The 27583-nt window shown below is 40.8% G+C and overlaps 2 protein-coding genes across 4 annotated transcripts in view; one reads left to right on the top strand and one right to left on the bottom strand.

Moving 5' to 3' along the window:
- The window catches only part of LOC127832683 (nicotinamide phosphoribosyltransferase-like), a 128398-nt gene that overhangs the window by 7457 nt on the left and 93358 nt on the right, over positions 1-27583 (bottom strand). The gene's annotated exons all lie outside the window — the stretch shown is intronic.
- Positions 2337-9723, top strand: LOC127832682 (dual specificity protein kinase shkD-like). Of its 2 annotated transcripts, none has more exons than XM_052358314.1 (2): positions 2337-3521; positions 6470-9723. In XM_052358314.1, the coding sequence occupies exons 1-2, from the start codon at positions 3367-3369 to the stop codon at positions 7836-7838; spliced, it is 1524 nt and encodes a 507-aa protein (XP_052214274.1). In that variant the 5' UTR covers positions 2337-3366; the 3' UTR covers positions 7839-9723. The 2 variants fall into 2 exon arrangements, with proteins under 2 accessions (XP_052214274.1, XP_052214275.1); XM_052358315.1 differs by having other exon boundaries at positions 3394-3531.

Raw genomic sequence — 27583 nt, 5'->3', positions numbered from 1 at the left:
GAGCTGCACATTTTGAGTGGTGAAAGGTCAAGGTCAACCTTTAAGGTCAAAGGTAAAAAAAAAAATAACATAAATTTTCATAACTTTTTATGCCCCCGGATCGAATGATCGGGGGCATATTGTTTTTGGCCTGTCTGTCTGTCAATCCGTCCTTCTGTCATTCTGCCCAAAACTTTAACCTTACAGTAAAGTTTTGCAATAACTTTTGAAATATTGAACATAGCAACTTGATATTTGGCATGCATGTGTATCTCATGGAGCTGCACATATTGAGTGGTGAAAGGTCAAGGTCATCCTTCAAGGTCAAAGGTCACACACAAAAAGCGGCGCATTAGGTGGCATTGTGTTTCTGACAAACACATCTCTTGTTATATGGTCACTTAATGGTTCCGTATTTCGTCACTTGAATGTAGCAATTACTTGATTTAATATTGACTAGTCACTTGATGTACTGTATTTAGTAATAAGTTAATAACAATGAACGCTGTTATATGCTCCTTTGGATCACTTTTATGCTAGATATTTTAATTCTTGGTTTAACACTTATAAGTAATGTACTCAGTCACTTTAATGCAGTATTCAATCCCTTAAATGTAAGGTATCGGTACGACTGCATTTAAGTGAATACCGGTAAGTCAATTGAATGCAGAGGTCAGTCTTTTTATGTATTGTGCTCAATCTTTTGAATGTACAGTCTTCATTCATCCCATTCACTTTGATGGACAGTGTTCAGTTGGTTGAATGTTGACTTCAGTCGCTTTCATGTACTGTGCTCAGTCACTTTCATGTACAGTGCTCAGTCACTTTCATGTACTGTGCTCAATCACTTTCATGTACAATGCTCAGTCACTTTCATGTACAGTGCTCAGTCACTTTCATGTACTGTGCTCAGTCACTGTCATGTATAGTGCTCAGTTACTTTCATGTACAGTGCTCAGTTACTTAAATGTTCTGTTTTCAGTCTCTTAAATGTACAGTGTTTAGTTACTATCCTAAATAATTTTTCATTCACACAAATTAACAGTGTTCAGTCACTTTAATGTGCAGTGTTCAGTCAAGTGACTTCAGTAACTTGACAGTATGGTTTTCATTTACCTGATTCTACACTGTTCACTCACAGGAAGGTACAGATTTCAGGCATTTGAAGGTACAGACTACAGTCACTTCTAGTTACAGTATTTAGTGATATAATGATACAAAATTTCAGTCTCTTTAAGTACTGTGTACAGCCAAACATCTTGGCAACTCGAGCTGTTCACTGACGTGTTACATATATAGAGTCTGCCTAGCGACCGAGAGATCACAGGTTCAATGACCCATGTTGGCGCATTCTTCATGAGCCTGGCGATGGGAAAACAGGGCTTAATGCATGTGCGTAAAGTGTTGTCTCAGATTAGCCAGTGCAGTCCGCACAGGCTTATCAGGGGCGGCAATTTCGGCTTTAATGGTATTTTTTGGTATAAAAGAAGTCTCTTCTTAGCGAACATCCAGTTAAGGCGGTAACTGGCTTTACGCACATACATGTTTGCAATGCTCATATGCACACCCATATATATAATATATATGGATAGAACCAGTACTTGGCGTCTTTCTTTATATATTCTTTATATATATGCGGCTTTACGCACATACATGTTTGCGATGCTCATATACACACCCATCACACCCATATATATATATATATATATATATATATATATATATATATATATATATATATATATATATATATATATATATATATATATATATATATATATATATATATATATATATATATGGTTCTAACAAGGAAACGGAATCGAGATCAGTTTAATAATCGAGCTTAACTCAATAGGTTTCAACTATTTTGAGCTGTTAATCTCGTATATGAAGTCGGCTGGATTTGTCATTTCCTTTCATATATGTATAATTTCTTTAAAAGAACATACTAGAAATCGAAATGAGTGTCTTCCTCTGTTCGTTCAATTAAAAGAGAACGGGTCTGAATAGGAAATGCGGCGACAAAAGCAAATAACCTGGATCTGGGAAAACGGGGCTTAATGCATGTGCCTAAAGTGTCGTCCCTGATTGGTCTGCTCGGATTGCACGGGCTTATTTGGGACGACACTTAACGTTAATGCATTAAGCCACGTTTTCCCACATGAAGGCTCATTTGCTTTTGTCCTTGCATTTCTCCTTCAGGCCCGTTCTCTTTAAATTGGGCGATTAGAGGCTCAAACGAATTGATGCATAAATAATCGTTGGATTGCAGCCATATCGGTAAGCTCGTTTGTGCAAAGTCTGTAGAAAACCAATACCTATATACGGCCCGGACAACCTATCAATTTAATATCGGCTCGCGTTTATTGTCCTCGATTGGAAAATATATCGATCTTTAAAACATGGCGCCTTGTAGATACAGCTGGTATGTACATATCGGAGTTGTAACGTGTTATTTAGTGAAGAGAGAACTGCTTTCACATTTAGGTGCATAGCTACACATTAATAAAATAAATGTTTTGATATGGAAGTATTAAGTTATATGTGATTTGTGAAGACATTTTTCTGATCGATCATCGATCGTTGGGAATGTAAATCGGGTAAATCATCGAGCTGTAACAATCGATTATTTATGTTTCTTACATGGAAAAGGACATGTTGTGTTAAATTGTACGACAGTAACAGCCATTCTACATAGACAGTTATGTAAACATGTGTCGTTTCAAAAACAGTTCAATGACTATGTTATAGTGCGACAAATCACCGACAAATAAATTATTCACTGAAAACCAGCACGGCAGCTTAACCCGCATGTTGGCACGGTGTCAAGGCACTGAATCAAGCCTTTCGAGGATATGCGGTGAAACTTACAGGAACTGACCAAGGAGGCGTCGGCGAGCAACCACCCGTATAAATTGAACGAGGATCTATACCGACGTCACGTAAATGGTGTGGAATGCGATCAATTATTGATGACAACCCGGTGATTTCCCTCGAGTAATTGGCGCTTACGTGAAGCACTAGCAACACTTCTCGGTATATTACTGGTACATAGCAGTTCTATGCTAAAGCCGATTCACGCCAATTGTCGATTTAAATATGTTGATAGCTGTTCAGGCTAACACAAAACAACGCAAGGATTACGGTACCGTTCGTGTTAAAACCTCCTTAATTGAACTGAACTTTAACTATCGATTTTCTTACTGGTTCCAACCGGCGAAACATGACTTTTAAGGCGTAAGAAATTATAACACGTTTACAACAATTTTACAAAGCCATCAAACATAAAATTACATGGAGAACACGAACCCGGCTAACAACTCGACTTACTAGTTCAAGTAACGAATATTTCACTCGCCTTGGTCCTTTAATTACCAGTGGAAGATGGCGGACTCGGATCTGTTCGCGCTTCTGGAGATCATGCTGCGGACGTTCGCGCACGTGCCCATGGCCCCCAGGATGAAGCCCGGGGGTTACCCGGAGGAGATCTTTTTCACCCTCTCGGAGGAGGAGAAGGAGAGTCTGGAGTGCAGCATATGGTGCGTATCCGTACGTGAACGTATATACAGGCCGCGCTCTGGGAAAACGGGTCTTAATGCAGTTGCGTAAAATGTCGTCCCAGATTAGCCTATGCAGTCTGCACAGGCTAATCAGTGACGACTGTTTCCGCCTAAACTGGACATGTGTAAAGAAGTGTATTCGTGAAAACGCAAAATTCATAAAAAGCGCTAAGTGTCGTCCCTGATAAACCTGTGCGGACTGCACAAGATAATCTTCGACGACATCGTTCTCACATGCAGTTAACGCTTTTTCACAGAGCGAGACCCATCTGTAGTCATTAGGGATATTTGTTAGTTGTTGTCATATTTGTGAGAATTTAAATTAAGGGTGTCGCGGGCTCGACCCAGCATTTATTTATCTGCGTAAAATGTCGTCCCATCATGCTGGGTCAGATCGGCAGCAATGGCAGTCCGCGAGGCGGATCATGTACGGAACTTTAGAAGCCGCATTGTGCGACAATGGCAATTATGAATTATGAGGTCAGCCTAGCTCCAGACTAGCTAGCCCGTGAATTCGTGTAGTCCAGTCAGCAGCAGCTACCCTGTCCGCTGTTAACTCACACAATGTTTCTTTATCTCAATAGCGGACATTGTAACTCCTGATCCGATTAATCAGAGATAATACATACCACAGGCACTCGGCATTAGTTGCTACCCTCCCCCCCCCCCCCCCAGCTGCAACGCCACAAACAAACTCAAAATTGTCAATTTGTTGTACAAAATATCAAAACAAAAAAGAAAGTCGATTTTGTTTGTACTTATATATAAGTAAACAAATATTTTTCGACTAACTTTTTTGTTTTGATATTTTGTATAACACATGGACAATGTTTAGGGTTTTGGGAGGGATGGGGGTAGCAGCAGAGGGGAGGGTAGCAACTAATGCCGAGCGCCCGTGCTGCTTACCAATACTGAATAGACATATCCCGGATATCTGGGGGAGGGGGGGGAACACGTATCTGCTAATGCAAACAAAGCTGACCCATTTATATCTATATCACTGACATCTGAAATTAAGTTGTGCATTAAAATCATTAAGTATCATGATCCAAAAATGTGTCAATCAGTAAAATGTAACGGTGTTGATTAATCTTTGAAAAAATCGAAGTACCGAGATCATCATGCAACCTGTATAACGTTTTGTTTCAATGGCATTTTTTTCATGTTTGAATATTTGATAGGACATTAAATTCGAATTGTTCTTGTATATTCTACATTTTACCACTTCAACAATATTTAAAGTTAGCAATATATCAAATAAAAACACACGTGACACGCCTTCCATTCCTACGTTTCTGTTAGTACATTATGATCTTTCTATAAGAGTGCATTTGGCAAAGATAATTAATTGTCATAAACGTGTACACCATGGTTGTCATAACAATAGTATTTGCTGTTGCTTTGTCGACAATAATGCCATTAATTCGCACGTATATCGTATATCGTAACATAATAATACAAACGCGTATACTATTTAAAATAAATACGTTACTATACGACGTGTATTGTCGAGTGAGCATTTGCTTGATTCCCTCAATACACGAACTAATGAACAAAAGATACGTGATACAATAATTTAGTTTATGGCTTCTGATAATCAACAAGAGGGAAAGTCTCATACCAAAGCTAAGTCTTCATGCAATGAGATGCCGACAACACGACAGATAGACGACGATAACGGCACAACGATTGCCGTACTGTCGCGTTATCACCATCGTACTGTTGCGTTATCATCACATTACGTTCGTGTTATCTGTATCGTACTGTCGTGATTTCGCGTTATCGTCATCATGTTGCGTATTGATTTTTAAATCAATCCATGCATGGGCGACGACAGTTACGGGTTTAAAAAGTATAATGAGGCTGGATTGTGGACAGTCATCTCAGTGGACTGGTCTAATAATGAAAGCGATTGTTAAGACAATTTCCGAAGAAGAAAAAACCCAACCCATCCATAAAGCCCTGAACCAAGATCTGCAATCAATTACAGAGGGTAAATCCTTCGAAAAATCATGAACAATAAAATGACTACCATATATAATAGGTTAAATATTAATTCTCTGATATTATCACTCCTATCTGGATTGATCCGGTGCGACACTTTCCGCCTAAACATGAGCCGCGCCATGCGATAATAGTACTTAGGACATATCCGAACAGTGTAGCTCCAGATACATGTATCTACATCCGATTAATGCAGTGCAGTGACAATTTTGAGTTTGTTTGTGGCGTTGCAGCTGGGGGGGGGGAGGGGGGAGAGAGAGGGTAGTAACTAATGCCGAGTGCCTGTGGTCAACAGTATGTTTTATCTCTGCATGCGAATTATGTAATGCTTGGGGACGTTCGACAATGGATGACGATGGCGATATGGCGAAATACCAGTCATTTGTATCCGACCATGTGCTTATAAGACCATTTCAAAGGAAGAAATAAACATTGGTAACTAATTCTCAACGGTTTGCATTAAGTTGCTGATTAACAAGCCTACACTCCACAGACGGCATGTAAATCATTATTTATTATCATAATGGCGAATGTTATCATGTTTGTATTGGTTTTATTGCTTGTGATACGCAAATAGTTCACCTGCTGTTACTAAATACGGTATGCCATTCATACAGCCGATATAACGGTGCTTATTGCGATAACTTAGTTCGATATCCGGTTAGTGTATTGTGTTTTGTTTTTGTTTTTAAATGACATAACAACCATAACAAGGACGCTTTCTATATCAGAACTTTTTACCGAGATCTCCCCCCTGCATTCAACAATAACGTGTAAATGGGGAGGTAGCTGAAAGGTTTTTAACCCATTTATGCCTAGTGGACTCTCCCATCCTTCTAAATTGGATCAATGTATTTCCAAAATTAAAATAAACGTTAAAGAGTAAATATTCTTCATATGTCTCCTTTTCCGTCTATTTCCAGTTACCAAATTCTGAAAGACGCCCGCCAGTGCGAGAACAAACACAAGTTCTGTCACTCCTGCATTTACGTATGGTCAACATCCGGGAGCCCCGTGAACCACAGCCGCTGCCCCGTCTGCCGCGTGGAAGGCCTGTACATGAGAAACGAGCAGATCAACGCGAAAATCAGCGAGTTGCTGGTGAAGTGTCATCTAAAGACGTGTAAATGGAAGGGACCTTTGAAAAGATACGAGGAGCACCAACACAACACGTACCCGACGCACTCGCTCTCCTCCCTGGCGTCCACATCTGACGATTATACAAGCGGACCTGACCTGCCCAACATAAGATCTTCTGGCGAGTCTCGACCAGGATCTAGTGCGCGCGAACGCGCCAGGATCGGTGTGCCTCAGGTTAGTTCACAGACAACAGAATCCGCCTCAACAGCTGTTGCTGCTGCTTCTAGCACCTCCCGCGTAAATCACTCACCGCGTCGAAAATTGCGATCAAACAGAAACACAAACAATTCTTCAAACAACAACAGATCCGGTTCAGTTAATCAACGAACCACGAACTCTCTGGGACCGGATAGCTCAACTCCTAATGCCCGCGCACGCAGTCAGTCTAGGGTCGGGTCATCCCAACGACGATCTCAGGCACCGGGAACTTCTGGCACTGCGCCTACAAACGGTCGTCTGACAACACGAGCACGAATAAGAAACGGTGTTCCGGAGTCAAACACTAATATAGACTCTCCAAGAGCGCTTAGTCAATCAATCCGCGAAACGTCGTTGCGAAGTAGCGCAGTCCCAGACGAGAACAGCGATCCGAATGTGCAGACGACAACACAACCACTACGTTCACCTCATCCGCCTTCTACTCCGCGTGGAGGGATTTTACGGCAGACGACAAACAGACGTCTTCCAGCGCTGCCCGATCTCGTAAGCATAGACACCAATACGGAATCGTCTGTACCAGTCACCAGTAGTACGGACAACAACAATAATTTTAACCAATCCACAATGCTCTCAGAAACGCCACGGGGTATTGACAGGAGAGGTTACGTTCCTGACTACGTTCCTGATTACGTAAGACGCGCCAACCAGACGCGCTCTTTTGGAACAATACGCGAACGCTTGAACGAAAGCAGGCAAAGACTGGATTCTCTTATGACCACGTTCTCTTCGGAACTCAACAGAGGGCGCGAGGACCTGACCTCGTTCCAGGTGGAGCGGGAACGCCGACGACAAGAGCAGATGTCAGAGGTTCGAGACCTGGGCAGACGACTTACTCAGGTTGCGAACGAACTGCGCGGTCTGCTCACGCAACGACGCGAGATTCGCGCGCAAATAGACACGCTTGCGGATGTTGCTTCGGACGATATGGATTAAATGCCTTTCAAACGTTTTATAACTTTTGTTTGCATGTCGTAGTGAACCCACAAAGCAAGATTCGCGTTTACAAAATAACACGCGAATTGCGTCCTAGACGATATGAATTAAGCAGATTTCAAATACCGAAAGTGAAACCCCCGAGTCATTGTATTCGCTTTGAAAAAGGAAATTCAAAAGTCAAGTGCCATGACGATACACATTGATGACGTCGAAGAAATTTGCTCCTATTCCATGGCAAAGCTTCATACGCTTGCCATAGTGTATGTCGAATAGGTTGTCTCTGGTCTAAATAAAATCCTTTTGCAGAACTAATCGCCAATATTGGCACTTTTTTATTGTGTCACCTAGTTTAATGGTGTATATCCCATCAAATCATGTCGGAACTCACGTCATTATATATATATATTTCCAGCCAACAATATGCATTATATAATGCACAATAATTAAATATGAAAATATAATATTGGAAGCGAAAACAACTTATCGCAAGGCTTAACTGATGTTTTTTTAATTTTTAATCTGGTACTTGCATTTTCATTTAATTCAAATGAGCTATGCTCTGTGAACAAGGAATTTAATGCATGTGCGTAAAGTGTCGTTCCAGATTAGCCTGTGCAGTCCGAATAGGCTAATATGGAACGACGCTTTTCGCCTAAGCTAGATTGTTGCCAAGAAGAGACTTTCTTTAAACGAAAAATACCATAAAATCGGAAAGTGCTGTCCCTGATTAGCTTGTGCGGTTTGCACAGGCTAATCTGTGACGACACTTTACGCACATGTATTTAACCCCCTTTTCGCAGAGCACGCTCCATTTTATTCAATTAAACATGTCGCATGCCACGAATAAATCACAAAACTGTTAAACTATAGCTCAAGATGGCCTTCTAAAACTATAGCTAAAGATGGCCTACTAAAACTATAGCTAAGATGGCCTTGTAAAAATGTCGCTGCAAGATTGCAATTGAAAGTACTGTGATATACTGACGTGAAAGTACTGTGATATACTGACTTCACTCAACACAAGTTATAAAGCATCTATGAAAAGTGAAGGATTTTCTTTGTGTTCTGTCGACCAAAAAAGGAATATGTGCTGTGTTAATATGTATACATTATAACAGAATTTAGTATTTAAATGTTTGTTATGTAATACATATACTTTTTGGTATTGAAAGACGAAATTAATTTTTGCATTCAATGTTCCATTGAGCAGTTGAAAGTCTTTTATGTAGTTAGTTACAGTATTTAGTCCATGGTGCGTTATAGCTTTTGCCTAGTACATATGTTTAGTACAAAGTATATACAGATTGCGATATATGCAACTTTCGAAGGAGATAACATGCAAAAACTTTGTATAAATATCCCCAACATATCAGCGGAGTACAATCATTGGACTGTTGCGCGTTAGTGGCCCCTTATGTTTTTCGGGGCAATCGTGGATACAACGACAGAAAGTAATATCATCGTTTATAGTGTATAATTTCCAAGGATGCCAACATGGGAATATATTTTGTTGGAAATATCTGCTTATTCATCACTACGATGCCTTTGTACTGTTTGTTTCGTAGTTTATATGCAACTGCTAAACATGTCAGTTTACCGTGTGCATATACGTACTTCATACTTGATGTAAAATTCAAAGGATATATGATGTAAACCTTTGGAAACTGTACATACATGACAAGAATGGTAAACAATTAACATATCACTATACTAATTCAAGCAATGCAATCACATGTTAACTTTTTAGAAATGTGTTTTTTTGCAAAATAAAATATGTCTTCACTTAGAAGGCATATTGAATGTGCTGTTGTTTTCAAAGTTGTAAAGCTTCACTGTACTATTTTGAAATTGCCTGAATTGAGTTAAAATACGTTAAAAGCATGTTTTTTGTTGTTTTATTGTCCACATAAGAATCACTGTCCCTTAAAAACTACCACCAGACAGATATAAATACACATATAAACAAGTTTGAAAAGCGTGTTTTAATCGGGAAGAAATTTAAAAAAAAATATTTATGTCTTGTCTTTACAAACTAATGAGAATTTAATCTATAACGGAAACAGTTAATATTGTGTCATAAAGGAATTTATGTGTAATATTTATAAACTCTTTGTACAAATACTGCTGTAACGTTTGCGACTGCTGTCCACATACCGTTTAATATTATATTACTTAGAGTAAAGATAATTTAAATATAGTTTAAATCTTATGTTATTAATCGTTCAAGTGTGTGTGTTTCGAAGTTAATGAGGTCCTTCTGCCCCTGAGGATACACTATGTGAGGACCCAGCACTACCACCGTATTCACTTGTAAACTCACGAAAAATGTTGTGACGAATGTTAACTATTTAATATTAAATATAGATGAAATATCCAGCAGTTTATTTAGTAATGAAAGGCATTAAATTTTGGACGAGAGGAAATTCCACCTGTTTGGTATGGTGGCCACTAACCACGCTTACATTGGGGATTAACCCGGTCGTATATGATAATTAGACAATTACGCACGTCTATAATCGACCCGCTGCCGACATAACGGCCCGAGGGCCTTTATCGTTTATTCTACATATCATACTATATCTATTTTGTTATTTTCCTAAAATGTATTAGATCTACAGAACCAGCTTTCTATACTTTTATTTTCATTCAAATGATTACGCAATTTATGACGTATTTCATGTGACGTACTTTCTCAATCTTCACGCAGAGTAGTCGTTCTTTGCTCGCACATACATTTGCAATCTCCACGCAGTGTTGTCGTTCCTTGCTCTCATATACAATTTGTTCCAGCTATGCTGGTTCCCGTCAAATCTCTGCTTGGAGGTTGATACATTTGATTCAGCTATGCTGGTTCCCGTCAAATCTCTGCGCGTAGGTTGGTACTTTCTGTGACGAAAAAACACCAGTTTTAGCTAGACTCTCTGGATTTTAGGGACAACCATTCGGACTTGAAGGGTTTATATTTAAACGTAAAATATTTTTTAAGCACCGAGCGTTTCCAAAGCGTATTTCGGAGTGTGCGTTTGTCATGCATAATCGGAAGCTTCGATAAAATTAGAGTAATCGCTCCAAAAAGTCATTCAATTTTGTAAATCGTGTTTTTGGTGACAGTGGTAACATTCGATACACTCGTTTTAAAAAGTGTGAATCAAAATAAATATAGATAAACGGATAGAATAACAGAAAACAGATTGCACATCGTTGTTATTTTATTATTATAAGCATCGGATTAAAGTTGAAATCGAGGTAGCTAAGTGTGTCTTTTACCATAAATTTTGCTGTTTGATGAATCCTGTTGAAGCTCAAAAAGAAGCATCAATCTAATGTGAGGCAGAGTTTCAGTTTCAATCGATATTTGTATTATCCAAATTGCGTGCTACGTGTCATTATAGATTCTAATTATGTTCGATTCGTTCGTTGAGTTGTGGCTACGACTGAATGTGGACGCCATTTTTTCAGTTGAACCCGCGTGACCGGATTGTTTTCAGATATAAAAAATAAGCCCAGCTAAGCGGGCCGATATTGATATTGGCTATTATTTGCCCGCTAGATATGAATAATAACGTCATTTTGTTACTAATAATAGTAACGATACTAACGATATGTACAAGTATATTTATGGTAAGGGACGTAACTAGTCGAACATATTGGAGGCACTTAAACAGCAAACTACATTGGCTATAACTTATCAGTATATGTTGCGAAATTAGTTATTATGCCATATGCGTCCAGCGCCAAACCAGCCTGCAAAGTCTTGTTAAAAGCCATCCGCTAATGAGACCATGAAACCTTGCGTGACTTAAAAGCGGACAGAGAAGCTCCTTACCCGACTGGTATTGTGCTCAAATGTTGCTTATAGAGTGGTATTATTTTTTTTAATAATATTTGACATAGAGACTTTTTTTGTAACACGTGACCCATATTTGAACTCGGCATAGATATGGTACAGATAAACATTCTGAATAAGTTTCATCAAGATTGAATAAAACATGTGGCATATACACGACAGTTTTACGTGCTCTGTAAATATGATTGCTGGCCAAACTGTTCATAATCCAAATTCGCTTTGCTTCTCATTTAAGTTCAATGGCATGTACTACGGTATTTCTTTGATTCTATATATCTCTGTCATTAGCATGCTCTCTGCAGTACTAATGTCTCTAAATTAACGATTGTGTTTCATCTTGAGACGCCTCTTAATGAACATCAGAAGCCATTGTAGATAACATGACTGCTCTTTGTTCTTAATTGTTTCGTGATTGATGTGAGGGAATACATCTAATGCGTACGTGACTCGAACAAATGTCTGATTGTTACGTCTTTAAAAGGTGTATCGATTATGACCAATAGTATCGTGTCCTTGAATAATGGCGAAATCATTTTATGATTGGTGAATACAAGTAAATGCTATTTTAATACGTTTATTTATAATAAAATTAATGCGCCGTCTATGATATAAAGAGACTCTTCCGTATTATGCGAGTTTTGTCGCCTCCCATATGTACATTAATACACCGATGTTTATAGAAATAAATGTCGAAATTAAATAACCGAAACTGGACAGATGGGCTTCCAATGTGTATTTACCGATAAATACATTAATAGATTTAAATATTGGTGAAATCGGTTTGAAAAATGCTTCCCATATGAATAATCAATCCCCATCGGTTACTGTTTCATTATTGATTATGTCTAGGAGTATTAAACTTGATACTTTGAATTGGTCTATGATCAACAATTCGTGTTTACATACCGGTATATCATATCATAACAACATTTCAAAACATGTCTAATATCATTCGTACTCGGAAGACAACATGACGCCGTCAAGATAGGTCACCTACTGAGCAGTCGTCTTTCCAGTGGTAGGTTTTCTCCCTTGCCATATCCCCCATTGAAGGCAGTATCGCAAGCTAATGTCAGAGAACATGTTTAAAGCACAAAAAGGCTCGAATAAAAGAATGGAAATTTATTATATGCGGCACGGTTCTACAGTGGAATTGTGTGGGTTTTTTTCAACTGTGTTCGAAGCAATTTAACTGGAAGTGGAATTGTTAGTGAAAATGGAATTAAGAGATATCTTATCATTCATCATCGTGTAGAATTATCATCAGCATCATTTCTGTGAAACATTGCAATATTCAAGATACTGGTGTTTCATAGTTATATTGCTTTTGACATAGTTCATTGACCATAAAGAGTGGGAAGATTCTTGTAAACAGGTAAAATATAATAATGAATTTGTGCAGAATGTTTATTTTAACCAATAATTAATTAATTTTAACCAATTTATTTTAGATAGCTTGCACTGAAAGTCTGAAGCTTACTAAAACACTCAAGGCTGTTTCCTTGGTAGAACCAATACTTGTTCAGAGTATTGCAGAATCATGCGGCCTCGGGCTTAATTGGCATTGGCCTTAAACCTGGGTCGATTTGGCTCCAGACTTATAAGCCCCGAATCAACATTACTCAGCCCTATCTTTACTTATACATATTCTTTAAAGATGATTTTGATAACTCTCACTCAGTGTCAGTGTCAGGATTCGGAGATAGTCGATGTATCACGATTGGACAATCTGCTAGCAGATTTGTCGTTCCATGCTCTCCATGTAACCGTCCAAATTATCTCTATGCAGAGTTGTCGTTCCTTGCTCTCACATACAATCGCTGCCATCACAAGAAAATCCTACCATATTTGGTAGGATTTTATTTTTTTCGGTTTACGTATTATATTATGAAAAGTAGTAAACTATGCTTTTATATTTTGAAAAAAGTGTATAAGTTTAGGGTCATAATATAAAAAAAAATACCTAAATTAAAAAAAAGTTAAAACTAGTGACCTGAAAATCAATAGACCAGTCTAGTGTTTCTCATTGAAATATGTACCTATTTGCTGCTTTCAGGGAAATGGGGCTTACCGGTAATGCATGTCAAATAAGATGAGCCTGTGCATACTCATAAGCTGTATTAATGATTTGAAAAAAAAACAACACATCTCGACCTGTGCTTTAAGACACACTCTTTATATAAATTTGAATGGGTTGTGGTCGTTTCAAACTTGCGATATAAAAAGCTATTACATAATTTTGAAAACTGAGTTGCGTCTAAGATTATACAACAGGGAACAAATTTAGTGCCTTCAGCGCTTTGATTTAATTATAGCTGCAATGTCAAATGTAGTGAGGTTTAGTATGAGGGGAAGACGGAGTACTCGGAGAACAACAAACCTGTTCTGTTAAGTGGTTAACAGCCGAAGCAAATGCGCTGGGAGCGTGGATTGCACCAGGGTGGCTTAGGTGAAAACAAGAATAGCAAGCAGTGAGGTATTTCAAAAGACAGCCTGTACGGCGACGTTGGTTTGCCTACTTGTTTAAAGCAACTTCATACAAATAGCTGTGATAGTGTCTGTATTGTTTTAATGGTTTTCATAGTGCAAAATGGTTTCATAAACAGATGATTCCGCACTTAGTAACACATGATGACGGCGATAAGCCGAATCGCCCTCGTGATTTCAATTTCTTGCACGACGGTTACCGCCCTCCGCGCAGAGATTTGACTTGAAGCAGCAGAGCCGGATCAAATCTCTGCCTTCATTACAAACCACGCGATGATAGCCTAGAAACGCGGTACAATAATTTTACCGTTGTTATTATGCCCCCCTTCGAAGAAGAGGGGGTATATTGCTTTGCACATGTTGGTCGGTCGGTCTGTCGGTCTGTCGGTCCGTCCACCAGGTGGTTTCCGGATGATAACTCAAGAACGCTTGGGCCTAGGATCATGAAACTTAATAGGAACATTGATCATGATTCGCAGATGACCTCTATTGATTTTGAGGTCACTAGGTCAAAGGTCAAGGTCACTGTGACCCGAAATAGTAAAATGGTTTCCGGATGATAACACAAGAACGCTTAGGCCTAGGATCATGAAACTTCATAGGTACATTGATCATGACTCGCAGATGCCCCTATTGATTTTCAGGTCAATAGGTCGAAGGTCAAGGTCACAGTGACCCGAAATAGTAAAATGGTTTCCGAATGATAACTCAAGAACGCTTAGGCCTAGGATCATGAAACTTGATAGGTAGATTGATCATGACTCGCAAATGACCCCTATTAATTTTCAGGCCACTAGGTCAAAGGTCAAGGTCACAGTGACCCAAAATAGTAAAATGGTTTCCGGATGATAACTCAAGAACGCTTATGCCTAGGATCATGAAACTTCATAGGTAGATTGATCGTGACTCGCAGATGATTCGTATCAATTTTTAGGTCACTAGGTCAAAGGTCAAGGTCACGGTGACCCGAAATAGTAAAATGGTTTCCGGATGATAACTCAAGAACGCCTATGCCTAGGATCATGAAACTTTATAGGTAGATTGATCATGAATCGCAGTTGACCCCTATTGATTTTCAGGTCACTATATCAAAGGTCAAGGTCACGGTGACCTGAAATAGTAAAATGGTTTCCGGATGGAACGCTAATGGCTACGATCATGAAACTTCATAGGTACATTGATCATGACTCGCAGATGACCCCTATTGATTTTGAGGTCACTAGGTCAAAGGTCAAAGTCATGGTGACCCGAAATAGTAAAATGATTTCCGGTCTGACATCGACATTCGGCAAAATAGCGAATATCGAGCTGGGGCGAATGTCGAGGCTGCTCTGACATCGACATTCGGCAAAAGTCCAGAATATCGAGCTGGGACGAATGTCTTCAGTGCACAAGTTTTTCTTGCAGCGTGGGCCGATATCTTGAGATTGAAAAATAAATTATTTACACATTATCAATAGAGATTAAATATTTATTTATACTATAATGATTGCTTAAATATATCACAGACATACTTAGAATAGAAAACTAAAAAATAGCCCAATAATGTACCGTACAGTCGTTTGAGGCCCGATCAAGAGAACTGAATATCTGAAACTCATTTAATGCAGTAACAATGAATTATGTAACGATTGATCTAAATTTATTTAAATTTTTAGTCTCAATATATTTTTTTTAATTAAAGATTTATTCATAAACAGTTTAATTTTGTATTCATGTGTTCAGACCAATATAGACCGATTACTTTACTAATTTCATAATATTGTTTTTTTTGGCTATCGGGAATATAAAAAATTATATAAGTTGAAAAAAAATTGCACTCTAAATATGCTTAGCAACACTGAGCGCCCTAAAATACCCATTTAATGGGATACAGATAAAGAAACTATTTATGCCGAAAAGTTGAACATAACGGACGAAATTAATATACATGTTATTGTATTAACAAATAGTATTACCGCAGGTAACATTGATAATGCAGTTGAAGTATTTTAAAACCTAATATTTAATATAGCCGAGCGAACGTTTGACAATACACACAAATTAATTACTATTACCCAAAATAGAAAGGAAAACGCAAAGAGAATAAGTTATTTGATGCAAGCTGTGACAGAGAAAAAGAAGGAATCTAATATTGCACGGATTATTTACACACGTTGCAGAACTGACGAGTCCATGGTAAATTATACCCTATACACGATATAAATTTTAAATAAAAGAATGCAAATGGTTAGAGGGAATAGCTAAAAAGCAACCTAGAACATTTTGGCATTTCGTACGTAAAAAAATATTAAAGTGTCCAAGAAACGTCTGACTCCCTCTCTATTCAAGAGCTATTCATGCACTTCAAAGAATTACTAGAATCGCCAAATCTGAATACTCCGAATACTGACAACCTTTAGTTATGAGAAAGCACTTTTTGCACAACCACAGGAATCAGTTCAATCAATGCTTAATGGTGTGTATAATTATTGTAATAAATGGGGACTCAAAATAAATACAACATAAACACAAGCTATGATATTTGAACGCGGTAAACATACCTATCGCCAATTCTATACTGGCGACTCTCCAATAGAGACAGTTACCACTTTTAAATGGATCTTTTCACGTTTTGGTAAATTGACAAAATCGAAAAAAGTTGTTTCAGATTCACAAAATTTCGTTTTAGTTATGTTATTTGTGAGGAAACTGTAATACTGAACATTTACCATGGTCTATTATAGCCAATATATGCATCTTTTGACGATTTAAAAACCTGAAAATTATAAAGCGTTGCAACGCGAAACGATTGAATAATTTGGATAGTTCTGTTGTTTAATTTTGTGAAACTACGAAGAATGCTTATATAAAGTATAAAATACTTGCTATATATACTTGGCAGGATGGCCGAGCGGTCGAATTGGTTTTTACTACAGGACTCTGGAGATCACTGGTTCGAGCCCTGCAGCGGTCTACTTTTTTTCCTTGTTTTATTGTATTCTTGATTTTTTGCTGGAGCTTTTTAGATCCAATCTTTACATTTAACAATATAAGGCATTTAATGACAACTTCAGAACATGCCAAAATCTGTGAAAAGGCCCCTTAAAATATTTAAGTATAACCATGTATAAAAACGGCAACTGGTTTAGAACGCATAAGTCATTGCTCAACATGCATCATGTTCATTATTTAATCTGTATTCAATTATGCTGAATTCTCTATTGGAACGATATGTCAATTATTGGACACACTGGTTGGTTCGGTATTGAACTTTGGCTCACAAGTTTGGGGTTACCATAAAGCTGAAGATGTAGAAGTTCTTACAAAGGATTCTTACTGTTAAAAGGTCAAAAACTTATGTGAAATGCACTGTGAACTCGGTCGCTGGCCTTTATATATTACTCGACAACTCAACATATTAAAATAGTGGATACATGTCCTAAAACATGAACCCAATTCACTTATTAAACAAAAAATAAGTTTCTAACAAAATAACGTACTCTTACAACAACTGGGCCCTTCATGCGAAAACTTTACTCTTAAAATAAGGTTATTACGTATGGGAGTATCAGTTTCGAATCGATGTCCCTTTCGATAGCATTAGACTCGGAATGATTGACCATTTTTAACAATCTTGGTACAGCGAGATAAACAATTCAAGCCGATTAGACTTCTCCTTATATAAGCACGTTTTTAATATAAAACACTATCTCAGCATAATTATTAAAAGACCCCAAAATCTAGCATCTCTGACAAAGTTGAGATTATCCTCACATAATCTCCGGATAGAAACTGGGAGATATGACAATACCCAAAGATCTGAAATAAAGTTCACTTCTTGTAATCTAAACCAATAAGAAAATCAGCTCATTTTAGTTTTCCCCTATTATAGAGAAGTAAGGACCGAATTCCTCCCAAAATATTTATGCCGCAGGTCTACCATTAATAAATTTCAGTCCCTTCTATTTTTAACTCAAATAAAGCTACAACAGGGCTAGCTAAATATGTCTATTATGCATTAAACGTAAGGCAAATAAATAATCGTTCTTATTATAATAACTTTGTGAAAATTGAAATGTTATTATATATAAAAAAGAACTCCAGTTGACACATTCATTAATTTATGTAAGAAAAATGCATATTGTGATATATGATATTGTTTTATAATTTCTGCTATTATTTCCATATCCTTAGATACTCTTATGTTAACCTGATCACGTAAACGCAATGCTTGTTCTTGCTAAAAACATTGTAAACATTGTAAAGCAATAAAATTATCGTATTGTATACGTGTAAGTAGAGAAGATATATAGTGTTTACGCACTGGCTTCACAATCCAGAGATCGCTGGTTCGATCCGCCGCTGCGCCTAACCTACTAACCTACATCGGGCACTCAAAGGCCATGGTCACCTCTGGAACGGGGTGTCTCATGTATCTTGCACTATCCCCCGTTACAAACAAACACGTTCTCTGTGGGGCGTTGGTCATAAGGCAGACAATGCTGGTCCCAGCTCGATATTCGCGAGTATAGCCGAATGTCGATGTCAGAGCTGGCTCGACATTGGCCCCAGCTCGATATTCGGAACTTTTGCCGAATGTCGATGTCAGAGCTGGCTCGACATATGCCCCAGCTCGATATTCGGGACTTTTGCCGAATGTCGATGTCAGAGCTGGCTCGACATTCGCCCCAGCTCGATATTCGGGGTTTTTGCCGAATGTCGATTTCAGAGCTGGCTCGACATTCGCCCCAACTCGATATTCGGGACTTTTGCCGAATGTCGATGTCAGAGCTGGCTCGACATTCGTCCCAGCTCGATATTCGCGAGTATTGCCGAATGCCGATGTCAGAGCTGGCTCGACATTCGCCACAGCTCGATATTCGAGTTTATAGCCGAATGTCGAGGTCAGAGCTGGCTCGACATTCGCCCCAGCTCGATATTCGGAACTATTGCCGAATGTCAATGTCAAAGCTGGCTCGACATTGGCCCCAGCTCAATATTCGAGACTTTTGCCGAATGTCGATGTCAGAGCTGGCTCGACATTCGCCCCAGCTCGATATTCGGGTTTTTTGCCGAATGTCGATGTCAGAGCTGGCTCGACATTCGCCCCAGCTCGATATTCGTTTTTTTTTTGCCGAATGTCGATGTCAGAGCTGGCTCGACATTCGCGCAAGCTCGATATTCGGGACTTTTGCCGAATGTCGATGTCAGAGCTGGCTCGACATTCGTCCCAGCTCGATATTCGCGAGTATTGCCGAATGTCGATGTCAGAGCTAGCTCGACATTCGCCCGAGCTCGATATTCGGGTTTTTTGCCGAATGTCGATGTCAGAGCTGGCTCGACATTCGTCCCAGCTCGATTTTTGGGACTTTTGCCGAATGTCGATGTCAGAGCTGGCTCGACATTCGTCCCAGCACGATATTCGTTTTTTTTTTTGCCGAATGTTGATGTCAGAGCTGGCTCGACATTCGCCCCAGCTCGATATTCGGGTTTTTTGCCGAATGTCGATGTCAGAGCTGGCTCGACATTCGCTCCAGCTCGATAATCGTTTTTTTTTTTTTGGCAGAATGTCGCTGTCAGACCTGGCTCAACATTCGTCCCAGCTCGATATTCGCAAGTATTGCCGAATGTCGGTGTCAGAGCTTGCTCGACATTCGCCCCAGCTCGATATTCGGGTTTTTGCCGAATGCCGATGTCAGAGCTGGCTCGACATTCGCTCCAGCTCGATATTCGTTTTTTTTGCCGAATGTCAATGTCAGACCTGGCTCGACCTTTGTGCCAGCTCGATATTCGCGAGTTTTGCCGAATGTCGATGTAAGAGCTGGCTCGACATTCGCCCCAGCTCGATATTCTTTTTTTCGCCGAATGCCGATGTCAGAGCTGGCTCGACATTCGCCCCAGCTCGATATTCGGGATTTTTGGCGAATGTCGATGTAAGAGCTGGCTCGACATTCGCTCCAGCTCGATATTCGGGTTTTTTGCCAAATGCCAATGTCAGAGCTGGCTCGACATTCGTTCCAGCTTGATATTCGGGACTTTTGCCGAATGTCGATGTCAGACCTGGCTCGACATTCGCCCCAACTCGATATTCGCGAGAATTGCCGAACGTCGATGTCAGAGCTGGCTCGACATTCGCCCCAGCTCGATATCCGGGTTTTTTGCCGAATGTCGATGTCAGACCTGGCTCGACATTCGTCCCAGCTCGATATTCGCGAGTATTGCCGAATGTCGATGTCAGAGCTGGCTCGACATTCGCCCCAGCTAGATATTCGGGTTTTTTGCCGAATGTCGATGTCAGAGCTGGCTCGACATTCATCCCAGCTCGATATTCGGGACTTTGCCGAATGTCGATGTCAGTGCTGGCTCGACATTCGTCCCAGTTCGATATTCGTTTTTTTTGCCGAATGTCGATGTCAGAGCTGGCTCGACATTCGCCCCAGCTCGATATTCGGGACTTTTGCCGAATCTCGATGTCAGAGCTGGCTCGACATTCGTCCCAGCTCGATATTCGCGAATATTGCCGAATGTCGATGTCAGAGCTGGCTCGACATTCGCCCCAACTCGATATTCGGTTGTTTTTGACGAATGTCGATGTCAGAGCTGGCTCGACATTCGCCCCAGCTCGATATTCGGGACTTTTGCCGAATGCTCGATATTCGGGACTTTTGCCAAATGTCGATGTCAGAGCTGGCTCGACATTCGCCCCAGCTCTATATTCGATTTTTTTTGCCGAATGATGATGTCAGAGCTGGCTCGACATTCGCCCCAGCTCGATATTCGGGTTTTTTGCCGAATATCGATGTCAGAGCTGGCTCGACATTCGCCCCAGCTCAATATTCGGGACTTTTGCCGAATGTCGATGTCAGAGCTGGCTCGACATTCGCTCCAGCTCGATTTCCGGGTCTTTTTCCGAATGTCGATGTCAGACCTGGCTCGACATTCGTGCCAGCTCGATATTCGCGAGTATTGCCAAATGTCGATGTCAGAGCTGGCTCGACATTCGCTCCAGCTCGATATTCGGGTTTATTGCCGAATGTCGATGTCAGACCTGGCTCGACATTCGTCCCAGCTCGATATTCGCGAGTATTGCCAAATGTCCATGTCAGAGCTGGCTCGATATTCGCCCCAGCTCGATATTCGTTTTTTTTGCCGAATGTCTATATCAGTGTTGGCTCGACATTCGCCCCAGCCCGATATTCGGGACTTTTGCCAAATGTCGATGTCAGAGCTGGTCGACATTCGTTCCAGCTCAATATTTGGGTTTTTGCCGAATGTAGATGTCAGTCCTGGCTCGACATTCGTCCCAGCTCGATATTCGGGTTTTTTTCCGAATGTCGATGTCAGAGCTGGCTCGGCATTAGCCCCCGCTCGATATTCGGAACTTTGGCCGAATGTCGATGTCAGAGCTGGCTCGACATTCGTTCCAGCTCGATATACGGGACTTTTGCCGAATGTCGATGTCAGAGCTGGCTCGACATTCGCCCCAGCTCGATATTCGGGGTTTTTGCCGAATGTCGATATCAGAACTGGCTTGACATTCGCCCCAGCTCGATATTCGGGACTTTTGCCGAATGCTCGATATTCGGGAGTATTGCCAAATGTCGATGTCAGAGCTGGCTCGACATTCGCCCCAGCTCGATATTCGATTTTTTTTGCCGAATGATGATCTCAGAGCTGGCTCGACATTCGCCCCAGCTCGATATTTGGGTTTTTTGCCGAATGTCGGTGTCAGAGCTTGCTCGACATTCGCCCCAGCTCGATATTCGGGACTTTTGCCGAATGTCGATGTCAGAGCTGGCTCGACATTCGCTCCAGCTCGATTTTCGGGTCTTTTTCCGAATGTCGATGTCAGACCTGGCTCGACATTCGTGCCAGCTCGATATTCGCGAGTATTACCGAATGTCGATGTCAGAGCTTGCTCGACATTTGCCCCAGCTCGATATTCGGGGTTTTTGCCGAATGTCGATATCAGAGCTGGCTCGACATTCACCCCAGCTCGATATTCGGGACTTTTGCCGAATGTCGATGTCAGAGCTGGCTCGACATTCGCTCCAGCTCGATATTCGGGTTTTTGCCGAATGTCGATGTCAGACCTGTCTCGACATTCGTCCCAGCTCAATATTCGCGAGTATTGCCGAATGTCGATGTCAGAGCTGACTCGACATTCGCCCCAGCTCGATATTCGGGTTTTTTGCCGAATGTCGATGTCAGAGCTGGCTCGACATTCGCCCCAGCTCGATATTCGGGTTTTTTGCCGAATGTCGATGTCAGAGCTGGCTCGACATTGGCCCCAGCTCGATATTCGGGTTTTTTGCCGAATGGCGATGTCAGAGCTGGCTCGACATTCGTCCAAGCTCGATATTCGAATGTCGAATGTCGATTGCCGATGTTAGTGCCAACTTCACGCACCTAATAAAAATAAACAAATTCGCCAGGTCTTAAATACGTGTGTCAAGTTAAGTAATTATATAGGAGTGGTGGTAAACTCAGACATAATGCGATCTCAAACGTGGAGGGACTTCATCAACTATACAATACACACAACGACGGCGAATGCATATTTTTTGGTGATGATTGTAGTTGGTTTTATTGGCTGCGGTACACACATCCCGTTGCTCTAACTTCTGTTGTTAAATACGAATGTGCTTAAAGTTTACCCTAAAACATAATAATATACACCGTATACCGTAGCTTAAACAGGAATATTTTTTTATTAAATTAAATCAGAAATATACACTTTAATGCATCAAGTCAATACTTAACAAGAAATATCTTTAAAAAAAGATATACGGCGTTGATAGTTCAATGAATGAGATCAAGGATAGCGAATGTCTTTTTTCTGTGCAGTTCTTAGCTGCATCACACTCAGTACGGGATGTTACGCGGGGTTTTCGCGGCTTATTTTACATTATTACATATTGCTGGTCATAAACCTATAGATACAAAACAGAAAACCAAAAGATGAATGGAAGTGAAATTAAAACATACGAGTCAACCGGCCACACGAGAAGTAACCGTATTTATAGGCGCGTTCTTCGAACAAATCTGTTTCAGTGGTTTGTCGGGCATTGCTATTTGATTCGATTATTAACAGTATCGATAATCATCGCGCTCATGCTTAATACATTGGTCAATATGGTGGAATAATTATTGTTAAATTAATCAAAAATAATATTTATCATTGTATTGTTGAAAACACATTAAGAATCTACATATTTCTGGTCTAAGGAAAATTCCAGGTCACCTAGTTCACGGATAGCGTATTTATTATATAACTATTATTTTACTGGCCGCGAACTCCGGTGATGACATGTATATGAACTCTGACATTCATACACTGGCCGCGAATCGACCCGGGTTGAAATGCAATGTATTAAAGTGAGGCCTCGCTTCCACTGCTCTTTATACTTTTACATGTTAACATGTTGACAAGAATATGGAAGTAAGTACTAAATATGAGAACATAGCCTTTAAATATAAACGCGTTGCGCTTGTAATTCTCTGAAAATAAAAGGTGAACGCACAAACTGTATTGATGTCGAAAATTGAGTGTAAAACTGTTCTATCTATTAAGCCTTTTCCTTAGAAATAAAATTGTTTCATGCAGTAAAACAGTGTAACAAAGACGCGGATATGTTTCCAATGTTCTGGTGGAATACTCAAATCAGCCAATTGAATAAATGAAGTGTATTCATTCGTACCTAGCCGCGAGAAATTTTATTTGAATTTTATTGGACACTTACAAAGGTCAGGAGAGGTGAACAGCTGGCTTAATACAGCTTACGCTGAAAAAGAGTGTCAGAATAGCGGCGGCGAAATGAAATAAGAACTTAACCAATCTGCTCTACAAATCCACTTCGATCTAGTTGCCCAACCATATATTCTTGCTTGACCTTTCGATCTACTTCTCTGACTTTTAATCACGGTTGCAAAGGACCTGGATTAAAATATAATTCCACAAAGACGGTTGAAAATCCAAATATCTTAATGCGATTTGTTGCACAGTAAATAAATTACCGTTAGTTTATTTGGTAAGCTGTACACAAAAAGACAAGTGCATATTGTTTCCGAAGAGAAGATTAAATATAACATCAAATTCATTAACATTTACTGCACATATATATTATATATATTACACGAATATTACCATCCACAAGTCGCTATTTCAAGAATAATAGCATAAACACTGCTGACCAATACGTTATTGTGATTTACGAAAATATGGTTTTATTGAATTTTTATTATACAATTGAGCTGCAATACAAAAAATTCAAAGAGCATAGCTGTATATTTATTGTCATAATGTAATTTTGAAAATTTAATTACTGTTAATTGTAGACAGTGTATATCTACATTTATTTGTGTAAATGTCAACCCTTATGCAATTCATATAACGGAGAGTTTCTATAAGGTATCAAAAGAATTAATTTTTTTTACAGAACGATTCGCGGTAACAGTTGAGGCTACAGTATATATTACGTAGGATATCTGGTGATTTCGTTTTTATGCTCCCCCAAACAATTTGGAGGGGAGCATTAGTCGCCGCTTCGTCTGTCCGTCCGTGTGTCCGTCCGTCCGTGCACATTTTTTGTCCGGGCTATTTCTCAGCAACTAATGACCGGAATTCAATGAAACTTTATGGGAAGCTTCACTACCAAGAGAAGATGTGCATATTATCAGCGGGTTCTGGTCGGATGTTTTTTCACAGAGCTATGGCCCTTTGAAATTTTCTATAAAAAAAATAGTGTCCCCCCAACTACTGTGCCCTCAAGACGTTTCCTTATATCTGAATATAAAGTGTAAAATTGTGACAAAAAACCTTTGGGGAGAATCACCCGTCTCCGACAGTTTCTTGTTTAGATCTGATGTGATAAATCACTTTACTGATAACAAGTCTAAACTTGCGGCGTAACATGCCGGACATATTTTTCTAACATTTATGAAGTCTTAACGATAAACATGTTTGCATTAGAAAGAAATCATCACATGAGCCGCGTTATTCGAAATGGGTCATATGCCACATGCGTCCAGCGTTACTCCAGCTCTTCCTTGGGTCATATGCCATATGCGTCCAGCGTAGCTCCAGATCTTCCTTGGATCATATGCTATATGCGTCCAGCGTAGCTCCATATCTGCCTTGGGCCATATGCCACATGCGTTCAGCGTAGCTCCAGATCTTCCTTGGATCATATGCTATATGCATCCAGCGTAGCTTCAGATCTGCCTTGGGCCATATGCCACATGCGTCCAGCGTAGCTCCATATCTGCCTTGGGTCATATGCCACATGCGTCCAGCGTAGCTCCAGATCTTCATTGGATCATATGCCACATGCGTCCAGCGTAGCTCCAGATCTGCCTTGGGCCATATGCCACATGCGTCCAGCGTAGCTCCAGATCTGCCTTGGGTCATATGCCACATGCGTCCAGCGTAGCTCCAGATCTTCATTGGATCATATGCCACATGCGTCCAGCGTTACTCCAGCTCTTCCTTGGGTCATATGCCATATGTGTCCAGCGTTACTCCAGATCTTTCTTGGATCATATGCTATATGCGTCCAGCGTTACTCCAGATCTTCCTTGGATCATATGCCATATGCGTCCAGCGATACTCCAGATCTTCCTTGGATCATATGCCATATGCGTCCAGCGCTACTCCACATCTTCCTTGGATCATTTGCCATATGCGTCCAGCGTAGCTCCAGATCTTCCTTGGATCATATGCTATATGCGTCCAGCGTAGCTCAAGATCTGCATTGGGTCATATGTCATATGCGTCCAGCATTACTCCAGATCTTCCTTGGATCAAATGCCATATGCGTCCAGCGCTACTCCACATCTTCCTTGGATCATATGCCATATGCGTCCAGCGTTACTCCAGATCTTCCTTGGATCATATGATCTGCGCCCAGCGTAGCTCAAGATCTGCATTTGAGTCATATGCCATATGCGTCCAGCGTTACTCCAGATCTTCCTTGGATCATATGCTATATGCGTCCAGCGTTACTCCAGATCTTCCTTGGATCATATGCCATATGTGTCCAGCGTTACTTCAGATCTTCCTTGGATCATATGCTATATGCGTCCAGCGTAGCTCAAGATCTGCATTGGGTCATAAGCCATATGCGACCAGCGTTACTCCAGATCTTCCTTGGATCATATGCCATATGCGCCCAACGTTACTCCAGATCTTCCTTGGATCATATGCCACATGCGCCCAGCGTAGCTTCAGATCTGCCTTGGGTCATATGCCATATGCGACCAGCGTTACTCCAGATCTGCCTGGAGTCATATGCCACATGCGTCCAGCGTAGCTTCAGATCTGCCTTGGCTCATATGCCATATGCGTCCAGCGTTACTCAAGATCTGCCTTGGGTCATATGCCACATGCGTCCAGCGTTGCTCCAAATGTGCCTTGGACCACTTGCCACATGCGTCCAGCGTAGCTTCAGATCTTCCTTGGATCATATGCCATATGCGTCCAGCGTAGCTCCAGATCAGCCTTGGGCCATATGTCTCATGCGTCCAGCGTAGCTTCAGACCTTCCTTGGATCATATGCCATATGCGTCCAGCGTAGCTCCAGATCTGCCTTGGGCCTTGTGTCACATGCGTCCAGCGTTACTCAAGATCTGCCTTGGGTCATATGCCACATGCGTCCAGTGTAGCTCCAGATCTGCCTTGGGTCATATGTCACATGCGTCCAGCGTAGCTCCAGATCTTCATAAGATCATATGCCACATGCGCCAAGTGTAGCTCCAGATCTGCCTTGGGCCATATGCCACATGCGTTCAGCGTAGCTCAATATCTGCCTTGGGCCATATGCCACATGCGTCCAGCGTGGCTTCAGATCTGCCTTGGGCCATATGCCACATGCGTCCAGCGTAGCTCCAGATCTGCCTTGGCCATATGTCACTTGCGTCCAGCGTAGTTCCAGATCTGCCTTGGGTCATATGCCACATGCGTCAATCGTAGCTTCAGATCTGCCTTGGGCCATATGCCACATGCGCCAAGTGTAGCTCTAGATCTGCCTTGGGTCATATGCCACATGCGTCAATCGTAGCTTCAGATCTGCCTTTGGCCATATGCCACATGCGTTCAGCGTAGCTTCAGATCTGCCTTGGGCCATATGCCACATGCGTTCAGCGTAGCTTCAGATCTGCCTTGGGCCATATGCCACATGCGTTCAGCGTAGCTTCAGATCTGCCTTGGGCCATATGCCATATGCGTCCAGCGTAGCTCTAAATATGCCTTTGCCATATGCCACATGCGTTCAGCGTAGCTTCAGATCTTTCTTGGGTGATATGCCATATGCGTCAAGCGTAGCTCTAGATCTGCCTTGGGCCATATGCCACATGCGTTCAGCGTAGCTTCAGATCTGCCTTGGGCCATATGCCACATGCGTTCAGCGTAGCTTCAGATCTGCCTTGG

The sequence above is a fragment of the Dreissena polymorpha genome, chromosome 5 (assembly GCF_020536995.1).
Source record: "Dreissena polymorpha isolate Duluth1 chromosome 5, UMN_Dpol_1.0, whole genome shotgun sequence".
Classification (NCBI taxonomy): Eukaryota; Metazoa; Mollusca; class Bivalvia; order Myida; family Dreissenidae; genus Dreissena; species Dreissena polymorpha.
This window is presented reverse-complemented; position numbering and strand designations above follow the sequence as displayed.